This window comes from Mauremys reevesii, linkage group 6, assembly GCF_016161935.1.
Source record: "Mauremys reevesii isolate NIE-2019 linkage group 6, ASM1616193v1, whole genome shotgun sequence".
Classification (NCBI taxonomy): Eukaryota; Metazoa; Chordata; order Testudines; family Geoemydidae; genus Mauremys; species Mauremys reevesii.
This window is the reverse complement of record NC_052628.1, coordinates 118,208,148-118,230,439: the sequence shown is the minus strand read 5'-3', so window position 1 is coordinate 118,230,439 and position 22,292 is coordinate 118,208,148. Positions and strand designations below refer to the sequence as shown.

Below are 22,292 nucleotides of genomic sequence, written 5' to 3'. Positions count from 1 at the left end.
AAAACAGCATACAAAATAACAAAATGTGTTTCGCAAATACTGTAGACACATGAGATTTTCTTCAGAACCAGGAAGTGGTAACCCATTGAAAACAGACATCTTGACTAGTGCAGCTTTTTATTTAAGAGCACAACACACATCTTTTTATTATATCAATTGCTTTTCAGAATCACACTATATACAATAAGAAATATTTAAACACTTGTAAACACACGTTTTTATTCTAGCCACAACATTATTCAGATCTCCTCAAAGCAGTTCAGACGGTTTACTCACTAATGTGAAGGTACATTTTCAGTTCAAGACATGATATTAATACGATAAAGAGAAAGTAAACAAAGTTGCATTGAACAGTTCAGATGATTAGGGATTGTGATCACTTCACTTCAACTAAGGGTTCCCCGGCATCTCTCCCCCCCGCATTGCTTCATAATTGCCTGCAAGGCTTGGTTAAAAAGCACCAAGGTTGAGAGTTAATTGCGTGACAGGGTAAAACAATTAGAATAATTAAGTACATGAAACCTGCAAGTCTGAACTTCATGAAGGAGTTGAGACAGTTCAAAGGCTTGAATATATTTTTTTTTTTAAAAAAGGATTATGTTAGCACTCTAGAAAAAAACAAAATGTTCATCAGTAAAACAAAATGAGCCAGTTCAATATCATGCAGCCACACCAATAAAGAAAGACAAGGTAAATAGTTGAACTGAAGACTAAGACTTGCAGATGTTTGGTTAGAGTATTTTAAAGACTTCACTAATTCAACATGTTACTTTTAAGTGCTACTTTCTATTTTTATTTTCTAGCTAGGAAATAGAGTTCAAGGTACAATTGTGGTGCCACACAAATCCTTTTGACTTGCCGCATGTGCCAATTTGATAGCCGGAGTTAGTCAAGGCACTGGCATCAAGGGTACAGTATAAGTCATCTTCTCTCCTGTCTATGAAAATAGTTAAAAGAGCTCAAGTGCCACAAAGAAATGAGTTATCCCGGCATTTCAGAGGGTGCAGCAACAGGATCCTTAATATCTGTTCTCATTTACTGTAGAGTTGAAAATCCCACTGGTATTGCTAGTTTTCTTTGAAAGATCTTTCTGAAAATATTTAAGAAATTGTTAGGAAGATTAAGTAGTAACAAGACAACATTACGATATAATCACAGCACAGTCAGTGGTACGTACACCCAATTAAAGTGATCTAAGTAGGACAACTCCTTCTTCCTGCTTTACCATACTTTTCAGTTGTCTTTTGCAAAAGGAAGTCTATGCTTCTTCCAAACTTAGCCTGCCTCATTTCCCTTCACCAATAATTTACTGAATGTATTTTTGCTGTTTAAATGAAGTGGGTCCTGCCTGATTTCCCACCCTCCTCATTTCTCTTGATTTGTGTTCTTACTTAAGAACTTACTCATTTATGATTTAATACAGCTGTTAAAAATCACCTTTTGCTGGCTTATCCAGTTAGAGTGTCCTCTTTTGATCCTTTCCTTGTGTTTTTCTGACCTGAACTTTTGTCCAACTCTGCAGTTGAGGATGCAGTAATACCATTTGTGATATGGTGACCAATACCATATATTCCTAAGAAGATTTAACAACTGCCTTACACAATAGCATTACTGCTTGTTTTCCATCCCACTACCAACACAGCCCAGTCTGTTCACTAGAGCTAACAGTAACATCCCTCCACCAACCCCTTTTTCTGATTAGTGAGCTCAGTTGTTAATAATAATAAATAATAATTGGAGATATACCAATCTCCTAAAACTGGAAGGGACCTTGAAAGGTCATCAAGTCCAGCCCCCTGCCTTCACTAGCAGGACCAATTTTTGCCCCAGATCCCTAAGTGGCCCCTTCAAGGATTGAACTTACAACCCTGGGTTTAGCAGGCCAATGCTCAAACCACTGAGCTCTCCCTCCACCCCCTGCCATGCTCCCAGGACTCAATTTCAGTTCATTTTCTGAACTGAAATGCATTTGTTATCCCCTCAATAAGCCAAAACCTTGGAAGTCATTACATTTCCCTCATGCTGCTCAGATTTTAGTTTTCACCAGAAAGACATCTTAACAAAACCCTTGTTTGAGATATGAAGACAGACAGGTCCATGCTTACAAAGTTCCTGTCTATAGCTACCCTTTCTATCCAGCTTCCCGTTACTCCTTACTCTCTGGTTAGTCCTCGATTAGCTGTGGAATCTTGATCCCCCTACTCTCAGTATGTATTGGGTAACCCTGAACTGCTTTTTGAGAGTTCTCTGCACAATAACTTTAAAACAGAATTTGTTAGATTCCTCAAGTGGCATAGAACATGAGAATTTAGTTTCTTGTCCCTTGGGTAAGTTTAAAGTATGTAAGAGTGCAGTTTGCTATATGCCCACCACCTAATCTTATCCAAATCTAGTCAGTTTTCTACTCACCTCTCTAAAATTAGACTATATTTTAAAGTCACCAGACAAAAACAAGACATACCGTGAAGTCTAAGTAGCTGAATTGATTGATAGATTTGCTGGTTTGCTGGTTTTCTTTGTCCTCTTGTAATCGTGCTGGCTGCAGGGACTCTGGTGGTGTGCTTTTAGATGGTGTCTGCAAAATGTAATGTCATTATGTCTAGTGAGCTTTTCTACTACAGATTACGTACAACCTTGATTAAAAAGTACTAGATCTCTGACCAAGAAAATGTAGAATCATCAGGTGGAGAATCTGCTCAGTTACTTTTTATCATTAAATACACATTAATAATTCGGAGCAAAAACTAGCCTAATTTAAACTTTTGTAACTGGCCTTTATGTCACTGATATTCCTATTTTAGAAACATCTCCATTTTACAGATGACGACAATCAAGGCAAAGTGATTAAGTAACTTGCCTTAGGTCACAGAAGAAGTCTGCAACAGATCTAGGAATTGAATCTAGGTTGAGACATTTCAGTGTTTTAACCATAAGGCCATCCTTCCTCTCTCTTTTTATATCCATTCATAATGAAACTTGTAAAACATGCATCTATGAAGTGGCATGGGTGATTCAGATCTTTGGTGTTACATTCCCTTATACTGCAGTAAGGGTTTGACTTCTATCAGTTCTTACCTAATGAAGGGGCTTTAACCATGCTGCTCCCATTAATACTACTATAAGCAGGAAGTGCTAGAAAGTTCAGTCAGCTTATTCAGTAATTCTCTTGACAACCAAACCACTTCAATTTGACCAAACTGCTAGCCAGTAATGTTTAAGATCAAAGCCTGTATTAATGTTAGCATTAAGAGCTAGTTTCCTTATCTGTAATTTTTCTCATAATGGAGGCATTCATTGATCTTGACAGTTAACTTGTAGTGTAAAATATGAATTTATATTTTTTCCGGGACCTTCACAGCAGCTGCTCCATATACTAGAATTTAAGTCATTTGGGATTGAGTGCTGGCTAAGGATGAGGAAGGAGGCGGTCAATTTTTAACTCCAAAAAGGAAAAAAAAAGTTTTCTACTGTCCAATTAATCTCTATTTGTTCATCAGAAATATTAGTCTTTTAAAGTATATATTCTGCCTGTTAAGAGTTGATAATACAGAGAGATTTTCTTAAAGTTTATAATTCTGTAAGAAATGCACTTGGATTCTGGCTTTGTGGCCTGAAAGTTTCCATTAGAATATTTAAATCTTTTTGGGAAAGTCAAGAAGTTTGGAAGAAACATCCACTTGTCCTGGTCCACAAATGGATGTGGTTACTTCTATATCCCCAACTTCAATATTTTTATCATCTCAAGTCCCAGAAGACTGGAGAGAGGACTAGAGAACTCTGCTTCCTCTACATGTGCAGACAGTCACACTGGTAGCATCCTAGAGCACTGGAAGCCCAGTTTGATAAGTTAAAGTAGTGAAACTAAAAAACTGAACCATTCTATTTGAAGAAGTACTGTCAAGTTTGACCTATTGCTCCCTCACTTGTTAAAAAAAATGGATGCGTCACATATTGCTCCTCCCATAGAAATTAACTTCTATTTAAGATGTTAAGTCCAACACTCCTACGCAATACTACAACTAGCGTGCTTGGTTGAGGGAAAACGTTTTCATTTGTACTTTCCAAAGAACTTACATGTGGAAGATTGATGGTTACATGCAATGGAATGTACCCTGAATAGGACCTTGAAATGTGATGTGAAGTTACCCATTCAGCAATTAGATAAATGACAACTGACCAGGTTGGTTCTGACACAACTCATACCATGGGACATTTTCCCCCAGAATTATTTCTCTCACTGGTCATAGAGATTGCTTTTCTTTGACAGCACAGATTAAATCTTGGTTGTGTGCAAGTTACAAGACAAAGGAAAGAAAGGGTATAATAAGACAGTAAATGCTGGAACTTCAACAGAAGTCAATTTAAAGGTGAACTGGAGGTTTTCATAGCCATTTACCAAACATTTGTAGTCTCCACTTTGACAGAGTGCAAGTTGAGGTTTAACTGAATAGCAGTTTTTTTCTCGTATGGCTTTATAAACACAGAACACTTTTGCCAGAAAAATTACATGGCTGTTAAAGTGGAAAAATAAGTTCAGTCAAACCTTTGTAGTTCATATTCAAGTTATGTTTGTGTACACATATACAAATGTTCAGGGCTTGAGCCCCGCATAAAAATAGGGATAGTACCACTTATTCTGGGCCCACAAGAAGGGCTTTTACTGTTGACAATAACTACAGTAGAATCAATCCAAGAGCTTAACTCACCTTACAAACTGGAATGGGTGTTCTGGCAACAGCTGCAGTACCCGTGCTGGTCAGACTGATGCAGCTGGCTGCCCGCAGCACAGTGAAATTTGTGACTCCGTGTAACTAAAGGTTAAAAATGAGACACTTCAGATTTCTAACATTAAATACACAAAAATTAGGCTAGTAAAGGGCATGCTGACCTTTAATTCCAGCAGCATCTATGAGGTGACAAAACATTTTAGACTAGTTTCTAGAAGGTATGCCAAGTTTTGTTTAAATACAGAACTGCTGTACAGCTTTTCTCCAGAGAAGCTATGCCTGATGCCCCATCCATTACTGGCTTCCTGCCATTTCAAACCTAGACTATATTAAGTTGCGTAGTTTTGCTTCTTTAAACCACCAATCCTGCCAACAACTTGAAGGTCTCCAGTAAATCTGTCCCTTTTCTAGCTCACTCATCCCCAACAAAGCAATGCACCTCATTTTCCCATAGCACTCCAAAGCTGGCACAGCTATCAGAACTCCAGTAATGTCTGATAGCTCAAAGTTGCTAAGACTGAACTCCAATTGTCCTCTAGGAATAGGTTCTCAGTTTTACAGAGACTTTTTCAAACTCATTTTTATCTCCTAATTAAGGAGTAGGAATGAATTCTTATGATTTCCTTCCACGAATGATGCAGTCCCACTCACATTTTCAAATACTTTTGCAGCTTTTTTAAATTAATCATTGATTACAAAGGAATCTATATTTACAACAGAATATACCAATTTTAACAACTAGAAAAAAGTTTGAGCCAGTGCCTTTTTCCTTCATCTTGCAGAATAAGCAAGGAGACAAGTGACAATTGTCTGGGAGAGCACCAGCTGACGCAAGGCGATTTGATTCAGAACTGAACTAGAAGTTATTTGCATGAAATATTAATGGCAGAAGCCAGGAAAAGGGAAACCCATAATACCTCTTTCCCTATGGATATTTGTCATTGTCTCTATAATGTAGATCGGGGTAGGCAACCTATGGCAAAGGTGCCGAAGGCGGCATGCGAGCTGATTTTCAGTGGCACTCACACTGCCCGGGTCCTGACCACCAGTCTGGGGGGCTCTGCATTTTAATTTAATTTTAAATGAAGTTTTTTAAACATTTTAAAAACCTTATTTACTTTACATACAACACTAGTTTAGTTATGTATTACAGACTTATAGAAAGAGATATTCTAAAAACATTAACATGTATTACTGGCAGCGAAACCTTAAATTAGAGTGAATAAATGAAGACTCGGCACACCGCTTCTGAAAGGCTGCCGACCCCTGATGTAGAACCTCAGATTTGACAAGGTAAGGAAACTGTTTGTGCTTGTTTTATTTAAATTAAAAGCAGCATTTTTTTCCTGCATAGTAAAGTTTCAAAGCTGTATTAAGTCACTGTTCAGTTGTAAACTTTTAAAAGTACAAGCATAAGATTTTGTTCAAAGTTACCAATATCTCAGGAATGGAGGTTGTTTGTAACTCTGAAATGTTCGTAACTTTGAACAAAATCTTGTTTGTTCTTTTAAAAGTTTACAACTGAACAGTGACGTAATACAGCTTTGAAACTTTACTATGCAGAAAAAAATGCTGCTTTTAACCATCTTAATTTAAATGAAACAAGCACAGAAACAGTTTCCTTACCTTGCCAAATTCCCCCCCCCTTTTGTTAAAGCAGTTTATGTTTAACACAGTACTGTACTGTATTTGCTTTTTCTGTACAGCTAAGTCTCTGCTGCTATCTGATTGTGCACTTCTGGTTCCAAATGAGGTACATGGTTGACTGCTCAGTTCGTAACTCTGGTGTTTGTAACTCTGAGATTCTACCGTATGTTTCAAAAGACCGTATACTTGCCTTCCTTGTCTTAAGGGGAGTTTGAGTGGTTGAGCCAGCATGCCTTTTCATGGGTGTTTTCAGAACTGCAGAATCTTCCTTCTTCGTCAACTGCACAATACAAAAGACTTGAATTTTATTTCACTAGTAGGTATATTGAAGAAGTGTACTAACTCACTAAAATTTTCCAATTATGACTTGACTATGTCTACACAGTAATGTCAGCATAAGTCTGTGGGACTTGACCCCTAGGCTCGACGTTTCTAAGCTTGACCTGGAGTACCCACATTGATTACTCACTCTTGGTTTATAATTTCTGAGACTCTGAACACACATGCACAGTCACACACCCATAATGCACTATGCAGAGTCAAGTCAAACCAGCCTAACTCAGGCTTCTCAGCGCTTTCCTCAGCTGTAGCTGCTCTGGCCCTTGGTTCATGGTGCACTATGGAAAAAACTTGACTGTCCATCCCATGTGACACTACTAGAAGTTGTTGCAGCACACCACATCCAGCTGAGCATTTTTTGGCTGTGCACACACTCAGCAACTGGAGCCAGCAACATGAAAATGAGGCACTATTTGAAAAACTTGTCTTGCTTGTGCTTTCACTCCTGTCAGGAAGCAGGCAGAACATCCATTAGATGCTGGTGGACAATTTGGCAACATTTTCAGACCCACCAAATGCACCTGGTAGAGGATAACAATACAAATATGGCAATATGGCAGAATCCAATTGGCTAGTGCTGCTTGTGACTCTAAATATATCTGTTGATGTCCCCATGTAGACCAGTGCTTCTGCTTTACAGTCACAAAAAACGACTGTTGGGATCACAGACCTGGAATGACCAGCAGTGGGTGCAGAACTTTCATGTGAAGAAAGTGACGTTTCTAGAGCTTGGAGCAGCTTTCCTTGTTCCTCCATAGTCAGGATACCCGTATGAAGGAGGGTCCAGCAGCAGGTTGCTATAGCTGTTTGGAAGCTGGATACCCCAGACTGCTACTAGGTGCTTTGCTAACCAGTTTTGTGTTGGCAAATGAGCTGAGGCAATAAGGCATGTGATTGACTTCAATGAGAGAAGAGCTCTTGAAAATCCTACCCTAATTCTTCACTTAACAATTGGATCACATTCGTCAATGACTTGAACCCCTTAACAGCAGTTTATCACAAAGCTGCTGCACAGTTAAACAAGGGGCTTTTCAAATAACCTGTTGGTCTGAAGCCAACAGGGTAGCAGCAGAAACTCCCAGTACCCTAGGGTCCACATTTCCCATCAAGAGGTCTAAATTAAACATTCAAGGGTGCGAGGACGTGCATAATTTGTATTCTAACAGCACCAACAACATGATATTCACACAGATGTTTGCCTGTCACATTGAATTTGGCTAGATGTTACCCCACCAAAGCCCCTCCATCACTTATTACTTCATGAAGGCCAGGTCTTTGGAGATAGCCAGTATGAAGAATTATGTTAAAATTAATTGAAACTACAGTAGAACCTCAGAGTTATGAACACCTCGGGAATGGAGGTTATAACTCTGAACAAAACGTTATGGTTGTTCTTCCAAAAGTTTACAAAGGAACATTGACTTAATATAGCTTTGAAATTTTACTTATGCAGAAGAAAAATTCTGCTTTTAACTCTATTTAAATGAAACAAGCACAGAAAGTTTCCTTACCTTGTCAAACCTTAAAAAAACAAAACCAAAACCCCTTTCCATACATCTTTTTAGTAATTTACATTTATCACTGTACTGTAGTATATTGGTGCTTTTTAGTCTCTGCTGCTGCCTGATTGCATACTTCTGGTTCCAAATGAGGTGTGTGGTTGACCTGTCAGTTCATAACTCTGATGTTTGTAATGCTGAGGTTCTACTGTAGCGCAACACCAATTCCTTGTCTACTTTTAAGAAAAAACAAACTCACTCTCTCTTGTTCCTTTTTAAGTTTGTGCTGTTCCCATTGATTTGCCATGTAGTCCAGGAACCTTTGACCTTTGATCAGGAAGTTGCAGCCTTGTTCTTTTTCCCAGCTTTCAATGCTCCTTTTCAGATCTTCTCCCAACTAAGTTTGCAAATGAAGAAAAAAAAGGTAGTTTGTCTGTATTTCATTATCCATTTGATCAGCTTAGGACAGTCAACTTGAGGACTGGTTAGTTTCAGAGAGGTAGAAACAGGTTCCTTCAGGTACTGCACTTGTTTAAAACTGTCAATTGATAGTTTTACAATCACTACTATTTTACTATATTTACTATTCACTACTATACCACACCACCTATGGTGTGGTATATACCTATATAACTATGTGCAACTGCCACACAGTGGGTGGAAAGAGAAATACTTCTAAAATAGTAGTGATTGTAAAACTACAAATTGACAGAGATTTAAGCAAGCAAAGTACTGTTTAGCTTTGTTCAAAGGCTTAACAATTGAACAAAACTGAACAGATTTTTCTCAAATATTTTAATTATATTAATGTTAAGAACTGCTTGTAGAACTAGTAGGTGTAATACTCAGAAACATGCTGACTATATCCTTTAAAGTATTTCAAGTCCTGCCTCACTGTGAAGGTAAAAGCACAGTTCCAGGCCTTTTCATTTGCCTTATATTGTACTAGCTAAAAAAACACCAAGAAATATGAGGTGGAGAAAGACCTGGAACCATTCAGGGTAAATGAAGGACTGGACATTGCCAGAGCATGAATGTAGCTGCTGCATATCAGACAGACTGAGGATGAGCATCAGAAGTTTCAGTAGTTCAGGACAGATGTTTTACAAAGTGTTACCCAGCAAAATAACATTTAATTTACACCCATCTTGACTCCTTGAACAGGCATTTAGTATTGTGCAGGCAGTTTACAGGTTGAAGGCTGACACTCTCTTGTAGGCTGCTGAGTGGGGTTTTTTTTAGCATCTAAAAAGGGTGTCTAAGCATTAAATACTAAAGTTTGTTCACACTTAAATATGTTTAAGGGTGACCATCACCACAAAAGTGGATCAACATCATTAGAAGGAATTGTATTTAATTCAGTTTCTAGCCCTTAAGCATAATAATTTCTGGAGTGTTATGGAAATCAGATCTATCACATGGCAAATGAACTGACTCAGCATCCAGCCTACTAAGAGAGAGCTATAACAATAGCATATTATGTTCCATCAACTCAGACAAGTTTGCCTATATAGTATTGAAACGACTGAATTTTAACTCTTAATTTCAAGAGCGCATACATGCTAGCTGTGGTAGGGCTTACCTTTGTTAACAGCTTGTGGATCTTTGAGCGTTCTCTCTCTTCTTTCAATAGAGTGCCACCTCTGTTAACTAATCTGTTTGGATTTGTGGATTTTTTCTGAACAAAATAAATTTATTGAAATGTGAACATATACTTCAAGCTTGTTTTTTTCCCTTCCAGAATGGCAAAGGGCCTTCGGGAGCAACACCAAGTAGTAATATAATTCATTACATTTCCCACAGAATAGGTTATTCTGTACTCAGGGCCAGGGAAGTTTCACTTATTCAATCCATTATTTCAGGAATGATCAGCAAAATCTCCTTTCTCTGAAGAGATCATCAATGATGACTTGTGAGTCATCATTTAGTCTGCTACAAAAGAATTAAAGCTATTTCCTCAGCATTAAAACACAGTATTTACATCAACACGAGACAAGGGTGCTTGGAAATTGTTTGAGCCCAGATGGCTGTAAGTGGCAACATGCTGCCTCAATGAGTCATAAGAAAAAAATTAAAGGAGAAAAAGGTCTTTTAATAGCAATATTAATTGACAGCACTTGCCCTCTTTAGGAAAAAAATTAAAATATATTCAGCATAATGAAGAAAGATTCTTAAGTGCACCATGAAACAATTAAGATTTCTCAGATTAGTTATTTGCCAAAAGCATGTGCTGACAACACTCCTAAACAGGTCTTATAAAACTAACACCCAAAATGCTTTAGATACCAACTTGCACTTGGAACAAATGTTCACGTGTCAAACACTGACATGTCATCCAGCTTCCCTTAAGTTTAGCATGGATAAATAGGACCTACAACTGACATACCACTGGGGTTATTTTGATATTGTGAAGTCAAAAGCTAAATCTCACTAAGTGAAATGCTATCCCCCAAGATTCCCCATCTTTAATGGGAATTCTATTTAGACTCCCTCTGAAAGTTATTATGAACAGTCACTTGTAGCTGTTCAGATTTTGTACATTTACTTGACCTGATTTTCCAACCCCAATAGCCTTTTCATAGAATCTCAGGGTTGGAAGGGACCTCAGGAGGTCATCTAGTCCAACCCCCGATTTTCCCCAACCCAACAGCCTTTTTCTGCTGATGTTGTTTATCATCAGCCCACTGCTCTGTAGAAATTGTGCCCCATCGATTTAAGTTGCAGTACACAATTCTTCCACTTAGTGGTATCACTACCCTTGCTCAAACAAGGCCTTAGTGTAAACTAATTTTCAGTAACTGGTACCTCCAACTCCATGAACTGTTTCCAGGTAGCTTCCCATTTAGCAATGCCATCATATAAAGCCTTGTTTTTCTCATAAAAGAGTTTCATTTTCATAACTTCCTCATCATGTTGGTTCAACAAATCTTCTGTAAAGTTATCTGGATTTGAAAAAAGTTAGTTTATTCATTATTTGTGGTATAACATATTTCTGCAAAGTTACTCACATACAGATTAGATGTGATTTGAGCTTTTCAATACCAGTTGCATAGTGGACATCAAAGCTCTAGTAATTTAAGTAATGTAAGTAATTTAGTAATGCATTTAAGTGAGTCCTTTAAGGATTTACCTAGCAGAACTCTTCAGGTTTTGTTGCTAATCCAAAACCCTGCCAAGGTCTGTGACTCTAGACCCAGTTCCAAGTAGCACTTCCCTCCCCAATAAATAGGATTTCTTAATTCCAAAAGTCCACTGTTTCAGGGCTATCCTGCTTTGGTTTTTTTTGCTGTTTTCCAACTGGTTAATGAGGATACAATCCCTAGCACCCCATCTGCTTGTTATAGTAACTCTGGAGTAATATGGCTTATAAAACTAGAGTATGAAGACACTTAATCTGGTTGGTTTGGGGAAATACACTATTTAATAAACAGCCATCACTGAACATTTCTTTCATGTATTAAAAAAAAGACATAGGGAAACCAGCTGATAAAATGGCTAATGGTACACGGCCACTATTCTAGGCAAATCTGGAGTAAATGAAATTTACCAATGCAAGGTCATACACTAACCACAAGAATTTTTGCCATAAGCCATGGACATATCAGTTGGAAATGACAGTGGAGGCAGAGAAAGTCTTGGATGTATTGGTCTATCCATAGGTGCTGGAACTAGGGGTGCTGCCACACCCCCTGGCTTGAAGTGGTTTCCATTATATACAGTGTTTACAGTTTGATTCCAGGGCTCTCAGCACCCTCACTATAAAAATTTCTCCAGCACTGCTTGGTCTATCACAAGAGGACTACAAGCAATGTGTGGCAGCCCTGAAAAAGGCTAATGCAATCATAGGATGCATCACATGAGGTATTTCCAGTAGAGATAGGGGAGTGTATTCCCATTGAACAAGGCACTGGTGAGACCTCATCCGGAATACTATGTGCAATTCTGGTCTCCCACGTTTAAGAAAGATTAATTCAAACTGAAACAGGTGCAGAGAAGGGCTACTAGGATGATCCGAGGAATGGAAAAACCTACCTTACAAGTGGAAGCTTAAGGAGCTTGGCTTGTTTAGCCTAATAAAACAAAGGCTGAGGGTAAATATGATTGCTCACAATAGATGCATCAGAGGGATAAACACCAGGTAGAGAGAGGAGTTATTTAAGTTAAGGGCCAATGTCGAAACTAGAAGAAATGGATATAAACCGGCCATCAACACGTTTAGGCTTGAAATTAGATGAAGGTTCCTAACCATCAGAGGAGGGAAGTCCTGTAAAAGCCTTGCAAGGGCGGTAGTGGGGCAAAAAACCCTAACTTGTTTCAAGATTGAGCTTGATACTTTTAAGGAGAGGATGGTATGGAGGAGGTTGCCTACAATGGCATACGGCCCATCTATGACAGCTATTGGCAAATATCTCCAACGGGCAAAGATGGGATAGTCTCTGAATTAAGTCCCGGATGTCTGGCTTGGGGGTGGGGGGTGGGTGGGTTCTCATCTACATGCTCAGGGTCTAACTAATCACCATATTTGGGGTTGGGAAGGAATTTTTCCTCAGGTCAGATTGGCAGCAACCCTCAAGATTTTTCACCTTCCTCTGCAGCATGGGTCACTTGCTGGTTTGAATTAGTGTAAATGGTGGATTCTCTGAAACTTGAATTCTTTAAATCATGATTTGAGGACTTAAGTAACTTGCCAGAAGTTTGGAGCTATTACAGAAATGGGTGGGTAAGGTTCTGTGCCCTGCAATATGCAAGAGGTCACACTAGATGATCATGATAGTCCATTCTGGCCTTCAAGTCTATATCAATCAATCCTTGCACATGAAATGGAAGAGTGGCAAGTCGGAGTGAAGTTTTACCATCATAATATGGATGAAAGGCTGATTTCTGTTCTGTGCTATACAAACATTTTTCCCAGTAAAGGTCAAGCTCCTGTCTGACTTTTCCAATCACTCCCTTCAAGTTTTCTTTCTTCAGTTCCTCCAGACGCAGCAGCTCTTCTTCCCACTAGTGGAGAAAGTTATTTAAAATAATGTAATACATTGCATTAAGGCCAACAATGCGTCTTCATAACATTTTTAGCACTCGTACTCGTAGGATAGCTTCATGCTGTTTGTTTTAACATAGCAGCACAGCCTTTGAGCCTTTAGCGTTCTGGATACTGTAGTACATGGCACAATAGTGATTAGCAATACACTTATCAAGTTAAAAGGAAAATAAAATAACCTTATAAAGTCAGTATTGCAGAAAGAACCTGAATGACTAAAATAGGACAAACTTGAAATAGTAATCGAGTTCAGGCAAGTGTTTACACCCAGTCAGTCAAGTGGGAGGCATGGTTTCGTCACATCAACACACAGAGGCCATAAAGCTTTGGTGACATGAGGCACTGATTACTGGACTGCTTGAAACATACTAAACAAGAAGCTCTTAATAGATACAGCAGAGCACAAATAAGGTAAAAGTTACTCTCTCCAATATTTACGTAAACTAAGCCTCCTAGAGCAGTATTTACATTATTATGGCGGGGCATGGACTGCTGAGAGTTACCAGGTCTAAAATTATCCTGAACCAAGTAAGCGCTTAAGAGGGGAGCCACTGGTTTAGCTGCAACTCTTCCTGTTCTGGTTATTACTCTAGCAGAGTTAAGTACTCTGAATATATGGCGGGATTAACATTGGAGCATTGTTGCCATGTCTTTGACAAATTAGTATTGCCTATAATCTGGTCTTTATTGGTTCATAGAGCCAGACTTCCTGCTAATGACACCTAGTTCTCTTGACTCACAACTTGTATTGCTTACAATTAACATTTGGTGCTTTTCTGATGTAGCAAGAGATTTGTGCAAAAAGTCACTGACCAAGATTTTTGGCCTCTTGTGGTATTTGCACTTTGAATTTGACATTAGAGCAATTTAATTATCCTGGACGGAGAACTCCATCAACCTCTGCTGCCTATAGATTGTAACAGGGAGTGGTGCACACACTTCTTAGGTCAGAGCCTTCAGGTTTCCTCCCAGTGTGATTTAGTTTTCTCTGCATTTGCCCTGATGCAGTCTAATGCTGTTTTAAATATTTCACTGTCCACTAGAATGTGTTCAAATTTGTGTGCCTAATGTTAGACTTAAGTGGCCTGATTTCCTGAAATACTGAGACCACAGCTTCCACGTTTAATAAGAAGCTTCTATCCAATCACATGGGTCAATTTGCACAACAGGGTCTTGACCTGGTTGAGGCCTTCTAGGGGCTATAACTGAAGTTTAAGCAACCAAATTGAGTAAGAATTCTGCTTTGTGTGGTATTTTGGTTCTAATAAACTGACTACTAGCTTGAGTAAGAGGAGCGGGAGTTGCTCCATAAACTGAATGAATGGGATTTAGATATTGCAATTCCAGTCATAAAAATAGCACTTGTCTTATATTTACATATTGAGAGAAAAGTCTTAGGCCTGGTCTACACTACGGGGGTGGGGGTGGGGGTCGAACTAAGGTATGCGACTTCAGCTACGCGAATAGCGTAGCTGAAGTCGAACTACCTTAGTTCGAATTTCCTACCTGTCCAGACGCCGCGGGATCGAACTCCGCGGCTCCCCCGTCGACTCCGCCACCGCCGTTCGCGGTGGTGGAGTTCCAGAGTCGACGGGAGCGCGTTCAGAGTTCGAACTATCACGTTTAGATTAGACGCGATAGTTCGAACTCCGAAAAGTCGAACTCTCCACGTCGACCCGGCGGGTAAGTATGGACCTACCCTTAGTAGACAGTCCATGCAGCCATAGAAGAATAAGACATGTTCCCATTTACCTCTTGCATCAATTAAATTAGCTAAATTCTGATGCTGATCAGAGGCCCCTTGTCATGCTGCCAGTTAAAATAAATGTAAGCTTAAACAGTAAATTGAGCGCATTGATTATAAAAGATATGGAAATAGGATAAATGAGTAAGAGCCTAATGACATCTGTTAATTTTCAGAGTATAACTGCACTTCAGAATAAAAGAAAAATTAGTATGGCTTAAGAGATTTCTCTACATAAATTTGTATTGGTCTTCCATTATGTTCTCTGATCAGTAATGGAATCCATATATGTTCTATTATATTGGAGGAGGGATAGCTCGGTGGTTTGAGCATGGGCCTGCTAAACCCAGGGTTGTGAGTTCAATCCTTGAGGGGGCCATTTAGGGATCTGGGGCAAAAATCTGTCAGGGATGGTACTTAGAGTCCAGTCCCCTGCCTTCAAAGCTGGACTATGACCTTTCAAGGTCCCTTCCAGCTCTATGAGATTGGATTATTTATTATATGGGAAATATACCTGAGACCTGTTTCTGCCTCCAGAAGAAAGTGATGCCCTCTTTGAATCCAAGATGCCCTATGGGTATCTACTTAATTTCTATTAATAGAACACTTACCACAATCAGAAACATTTATGCAACATCCAGAGTTTTGATTAAGTGATCTCTCCACCACTCAAGGTCTTAATAACATTAGCTGTTACAAAAACTTACATGAGATTTCAAGATTCAACTAATGGTCAGTACAGACCAACATATTCTGAATGAGCTATCGTACACTAAACTAAACAGCTTGTGATGCCTGGTGAGCACTGTGACAAGGCAAGGCATCACCCACATTTAGGCACCCAAGGGTGGGATTTTTAAAACCATTTATGTGGGTGAGATTTGTGCTTTAAGCGATGAGTATAACTTGTTGAAATAGGTCAGCATTTTTAACTTGGAGAAGTTCAATATATCAGAAAGTGGTGCAGACTATAAACATAGCATGGGCTTTTATTATCCTATTTAATGTTCAAATTTGCGTTCACACTATGGACTTGCCTTTTTCAGCATATAAACATTTTGAGTATGAAACATCTTGGCAGAAATAATCAATGTACAATCTGAAATTCTATCACCAACTAACAAACCAATTGAACAAACTAGTACAAGACATCCAGTTTAGCAATTTAAGCTCAACTTGAAAGCAACAGTAGTTCAAGTTCAATTGCCAGCAAAAACACTACTTTAAGGGGAATCTGAATATACATAAGGGTTTGCCTTCTCGCAAAGTGAGTTCTTAATGTAAACCTTGCATTTCTCGCAAAGTGAGTTCTTAATGTAAACCTTGCATTTCTTATGTAGTTGGATTTTGTGACAAAGCTTGTCTATTTAAAGAAAAACCTAAAATAGTTTCTGTAAGAAGAAAGGCAGGGGAAATAATTTGATGAAAAATATTGTCTTACCATGGTAACTTCTTGAGTAATGGAGCCTTTAATATTCATTTTACATTGTTCCTGCTTCTCTAATGGCCAGCGCAGTCTATTCCACAGAAGTCGTACCTTCTCCTTCAGAGCCTCCCGTGTTGAGATTACAGATTCTTTCTTCAACTGCAACTACAAGGCATATAGTATGACAGCATAAGGTAAACTTACTTCAGAGAGGATAGCACCTTAATGTAGAAGAACACTGAGAAATTATAGTATAGTAGCAAGGTGAACCAACCAACAATTATTCAGTAGGAAGAGAAATAATGTACAAGCTCTAGTAAAGATATGGAAAAAGGAAGAAAGCTTGTTCTTACAGCATTGCAGTGAGGACACTAAGTACGTGGGATCTGTACAGTTAAGTATGGATCGCTATTTTGATGCAAGCTGTATACTCTTTAAAAAATATATTATTGTACTGTCCAATGGTCTAGTTCATTCCTGATGTAAGCCATTAGAAAGACATCTTTAACTCATCTATACAAGCAGAAATCAAGAGTTTCCAGAAACTCTGCAAATTACACTGCTCTACAGGCAAAATGCTTCTGAAATAAATGTAGTCAAACTTTACTAATTCTGGGTCACTGAGAACGAAAATGATGCTTAAAATTGTTGATTGGCTCTAGTTTTCAAGATATGCTATTGGGTCAGTATATTCGACCCTTGACTTGGGAATAGCAGAGGATAAGTGAGTTATGAAGGGAAGGGATCTCAATTTAAACCAGAAATGACTAAAATACATCTTTGACTGGATCTATGAATAAATCTATGACTGGGTTTGGACAGTACTTGCTTTTTAGGCAAAACAATGAATGATGCAATCTGAAGCTGATATTGCATCATACATGATGTGAATTGCATCATGTTATTCCTAGAAGTCATGGATGATGCAATCATAACGAAGCTTACATCACTCTGCTGAACAAATTGCCCTATATCAGCTCTAGAAATCATACAGTGTCGTGCTCTCTTATTTATCAGTGTTTGATTTTCAAAGGGACAAATTTCTGTTTAGCCAAAGTGAGCAGAGATGCCTCGTACTTGTGTGAACAGTGCAGATAACTTCAGTTGGAGGCAGGTTTGAAAGCTTGAAGCCTCTGGTAATTGGCTGAGCCTTAATCAGTGGGCGGGGCATTCACTCAGGCCAGGGCTTTATAAAGCCGCGCACAAGCGACCAGGGAACTTTGCGAACAGGGGCTCCTAACAGGGAGTTTCGCAAGGGAGTGGGAAGGGAGTGGAAGGGACCGGGAGTCCCTCGCCAGCCCTAACCCCTTCCCTGTGGTCCCCCTAAAACCTATAAACCGAACCACATTTCAAAGCTCCCTTCTGTAAACCACCCTTCCATTAACTAGGAGACAATGCAGGCAGAAGCCCAGCAGCAGAGTGGGGGCTATCCAGTTTATTGCACTGAGTGTTGCATGTATGATTACCTGCCCTGTGGGCAGGTGGCTTATGTGTGCAGTCGGTGCAAGGAGCTCCTGGCCCTCAGAGACCATGTACGGGCTTTGGAGGCCAGGATGGCGGAACTGGAGGAGCTAAGAGAGGCAGAGAGGTATGTTGATGAGGCTTTCCGGGACACTGTAGAATTGTCCCACCTCCGCTCAGACAGCTCCTGTGCTGTTGAAGAGGAAGAACGGCCCAGGGAAGTAGAGCAGTCAATGGGAGCAGAGGGAAACCTTCCTGTAGTCGGGACCGTCCTTCCAGATAGTGCTGGGGTTGCCTCTCGCACTGAGGTTGCCTCTCCAGGGGAGGGAACTCCAGTTTCTAGGAAAAGGCAGGTGTTAGTAATGGGAGATTCGATCATTAGAAACATAGATAGCTGGGTTTGTGATGACCGGAAGAACCGTATGGTGACTTGCCTGCCTGGTGCGAAGGTTGCGGATCTCTCGAGGCATCTAGATAGACTTATGTGTAGTGCTGGGGAGGAGCCGGTGGTCGTGGTACATGTAGGTACCAATGACATAGGGAAGGGTAGGAGAGATGTCCTGGAAGCCAAATTTAGGCTGCTAGGGAAGAGACTGAAATCCAGGACCTCTATGGTGGCATTCTCAGAAATGCTCCCAGTTCCACGCGCAGGGCCAGGTAGGCAGGCAGAGCTTCAGAGTCTCAATGCTTGGATGAGACGATGGTGTAGAGAGGAGGGGTTCACGTTCATTAGGAACTGGGGAAACTTCTGGGATGGGAGGAGCCTATACAGGAGAGATGGGCTCCACCTAAACCAAAGTGGAACCAGACTGCTGGGACTAAACCTTAAAAAGGTTGTAGAGCAGTTTTTAAAACTAGGAGATGGGGGAAAGCCGACTGCTGCAGAAGAGCGTGTGGATCGGACACAGACTTCTCTTAGGGGAGAGTCTGATGATAGAGAATCTCCAGGTTATAGTCAGGAGCAGAGGATTGAAGAGTATAATGTAAGGGCCGGATCAGATGATAAACAGTCACATAAAAAAGAATCTGGCACATCAGAAAAAGGCAGGCTAATAAACAGGGACAAGTTTTTAAAGTGCTTGTACACAAATGCCAGAAGTCTAAATAATAAGATGAGTGAACTAGAGTGCCTTGTGATAAAGGAGGATATAGATATAATAGGCATCACAGAAACCTGGTGGACTGAGAGCAATCAATGGGACACAATCATTCCGGGGTACAAAATATATTGGAAGGACAGAACAGGTTGGGCAGTGGGAGGAGTGGCACTATATGTGAAAGAAAGTGTAGATTCAAATGAAGTAAAAATCTTAAGCGAATCCACATGTTCCATAGAGAGTCTCTATGGATAGAAATCTCATGCACTAGTAAAAATATAACATTAGGGATCTATTATCGACCACCTGACCAGGACAGTAATAGTGATGATGAAATGCTAAGGGAAATTAGAGAGGCTATCAAAATTAAGAACCCAATAATAGTGGGGGATTTCAATTATCCCCATATTGACTGGGAACATTTCACTTCAGGACGAAATGCAGAGATAACATTTCTCGATACTTTAAATGACTGCTTCATGGAGCAGCTGGTACGGGAACCCACAAAGGGAGAGGCGACTCTAGATTTAATCCTGAGTGGAGCGCAGGAGCTGGTCCAAGAGGTAACTATAGCAGGACCGCTTGGAAATAGTGACCATAATACAATAGCATTCAACATCCCTGTGGTGGGAAGAACATCTCAACTGCCCAAAACTGTGGCATTTAATTTCAAAAGGGGGAACTATACAAAAATGAGGGGGTTAGTTAGACAAAAGTTAAAAGGTACAGTGACTAAAGTGAAATCCCTGCAAGTTGCGTGGGCCCTTTTTAAAGGCACCATAATAGAGGCCCAACTTCAATGTATACCCCAAATTAAGAAAAACAGTAAAAGAACTAAAAAAGAGCCACCGTGGCTTAACAACCATGTAAAAGAAGCAGTGAGAGATAAAAAGACTTCCTTTAAAAAGTGGAAGTCAAATCCTAGTGAGGCAAATAAAAAGGAGCACAAACACAGCCAACTTAAGTGCAAGAGTGTAATAAGAAAAGCCAAAGAGGAGTTTGAAGAACGGTTAGCCAAAAACTCTAAAGGTAATAACAAAATGTTTTTTAAGTACATCAGAAGCAGGAAGCCTGCTAAACAACCAGTGGGGCCCCTTGACGATCAAAATACAAAAGGAGCGCTTAAAGACGATAAAGTCATTGCGGAGAAACTAAATGGATTCTTTGCTTCAGTCTTTACGGCTGAGGATGTTAGGGAGATTCCCAAACCTGAGCTGGCTTTTGTAGGTGACAAATCTGAGGAACTGTCACAGATTGAAGTGTCACTAGAGGAGGTTTTGGAATTAATTGATAAACTCAACATTAACAAGTCACCCGGACCAGATGGCATTCACCCAAGAGTTCTGAAAGAACTCAAATGTGAAGTTGCGGAACTATTAACTAAGGTTTGTAACCTGTCCTTTAAACTGGCTTCGGTACCCAATGACTGGAAGTTAGCTAATGTAACGCCAATATTTTAAAAGGGCTCTAGGGGTGATCCCAGCAATTAGAGACCGGTAAGTCTAACGTCGGTACCGGGCAAATTAGTTGAAACAATAGTAAAGAATAAAATTGTCAGACACGTAGAAAAACAAACTCTTGAGCAATAGTCAACATGGTTTCTGTAAAGGGAAATTGTGTCTTACTAATCTATTAGAGTTCTTTGAAGGGGTCAACAAACATGTGGACAAGGGGGATCCGGTAGACATAGTGTACTTAGATTTCCAGAAAGCCTTTGACAAGGTCCCTCACCAAAGGCTCTTACGTAAACTAAGCTGTCATGGGATAAAAGAGAAGGTCCTTTCATGGATTGAGAACTGGTTAAAGGACAGGGAACAAAGGGTAGGAATTAATGGGAAATTCTCAGAATGGAGAGGGGTAACTAGTGGTGTTCCCCAAGGGTCAGTCCTCGGACCAATCCTATTCAATTTATTCATAAATGATCTGGAGAAAGGGGTAAACAGTGAGGTGGCAAAGTTTGCAGATGATACTAAACTACTCAAGATAGTTAAGACCAAAGCAGATTGTGAAGAACTTCAAAAAGATCTCACAAAACTAAGTGATTGGGCAACAAAATGGCAAATGAAATTTAATGTGCATAAATGTAAAGTAATGCACATTGGAAAAAATAACCCCAACTATACATACAACATGATGGGGGCTAATTTAGCTACAACGAGTCAGGAAAAAGATCTTGGAGTCATCGTGGATAGTTCTCTGAAGATGTCCACGCAGTGTGCAGAGGCGGTCAAAAAAGCAAACAGGATGTTAGGAATCATTAAAAAGGGGATAGAAAATAAGACTGAGAATATATTATTGCCCTTATATAAATCCATGGTACGCCCACATCTCGAATACTGTGTACAGATGTGGTCTCCTCACCTCAAAAAAGATATTCTAGCACTAGAAAAGGTTCAGAAAAGGGCAACTAAAATGATTAGGGGTTTAGAGAGGGTCCCATACGAGGAAAGATTAAAGAGGCTAGGACTCTTCAGCTTGGAAAAGAGAAGACTAAAGGGGGATATGATAGAGATATATAAAATCATGAGTGATGTTGAGAAAGTGGATAAGGAAAAAAGTTATTTACTTATTCCCATAATACAAGAACTAGGGGTCACCAAATGAAATTAATAGGCAGCAGGTTTAAAACAAATAAAAGGAAGTTCTTCTTCACGCAGCGCACAGTCAACTTGTGGAACTCCTTACCTGAGGAGGTTGTGAAGGCTAGGACTATAACAATGTTTAAAAGGGGACTGGATAAATTCATGGTGGCTAAGTCCATAAATGGCTATTAGCCAGGATGGGTAAGAATGGTGTCCCTAGCCTCTGTTCGTCAGAGGATGGAGATGGATGGCAAGAGAGAGATCATTTGATCGTTGCCTGTTAGGTTCACTCCCTCAGGGGCACCTGGCATTGGCCACTGTCGGTAGACAGATACTGGGCTAGATGGACCTTTGCTCTGACCCGGTACGGCCTTTCTTATGTTCTTATGCCCAATGGCCTGCAATGGGAAGAGGATCAGTTGTCTGGCAGCTGGGAGGGAGACTGGAGAAGGGGAGCTGATCATCAGTTATCTAAAAAGCTTAATTGGCTGGGAGAGGCAGAGGCTAAGAATGAATTGTCTAGGGGACAGGGAAAGAGTAAACCGGGGCAAAACTTTGATTACAGAGGATGGATTGGTTGGAATGGGAGGAAGGCAAATGATAGACTGATGGAGATGAGAGTGGATTGGTGGGAAGATGACAGATTGTGCATTTCGTAGAGGGCTGAGGGAAGCACAACAACAATTAGTGGGCCTTGGACATGCAGAAAATTGACTGAAAGCCAAGGTT

General features: G+C 39.9%; 1 protein-coding gene across 6 annotated transcripts in view; it reads right to left on the bottom strand.

Moving 5' to 3' along the window:
• Positions 1–766: 766 nt before the first annotated feature.
• The window catches only part of LOC120407789 (protein regulator of cytokinesis 1-like), a 43,692-nt gene continuing 22,166 nt past the window's right edge, over positions 767–22,292 (bottom strand). For 2 of the 6 annotated variants that reach the window (XM_039543869.1, XM_039543875.1), the window contains 10 exons: positions 16,439–16,588; positions 13,066–13,213; positions 11,018–11,154; positions 9,795–9,890; positions 8,472–8,609; positions 6,565–6,654; positions 4,707–4,811; positions 2,462–2,575; positions 1,438–1,573; positions 767–1,090 (listed from right to left, as the gene is read on the bottom strand). In XM_039543869.1, the coding sequence (XP_039399803.1) occupies positions 1,457–1,573; positions 2,462–2,575; positions 4,707–4,811; positions 6,565–6,654; positions 8,472–8,609; positions 9,795–9,890; positions 11,018–11,154; positions 13,066–13,213; positions 16,439–16,588 (1,095 nt within the window). In that variant the 3' untranslated portion in view covers positions 767–1,090; positions 1,438–1,456. The remainder of the gene's footprint in view (positions 1,091–1,437; positions 1,574–2,461; positions 2,576–4,706; positions 4,812–6,564; positions 6,655–8,471; positions 8,610–9,794; positions 9,891–11,017; positions 11,155–13,065; positions 13,214–16,438; positions 16,589–22,292) is intronic. The other 4 variants (XM_039543872.1, XM_039543873.1, XM_039543874.1 and 1 more) reach the window with 4 other exon arrangements.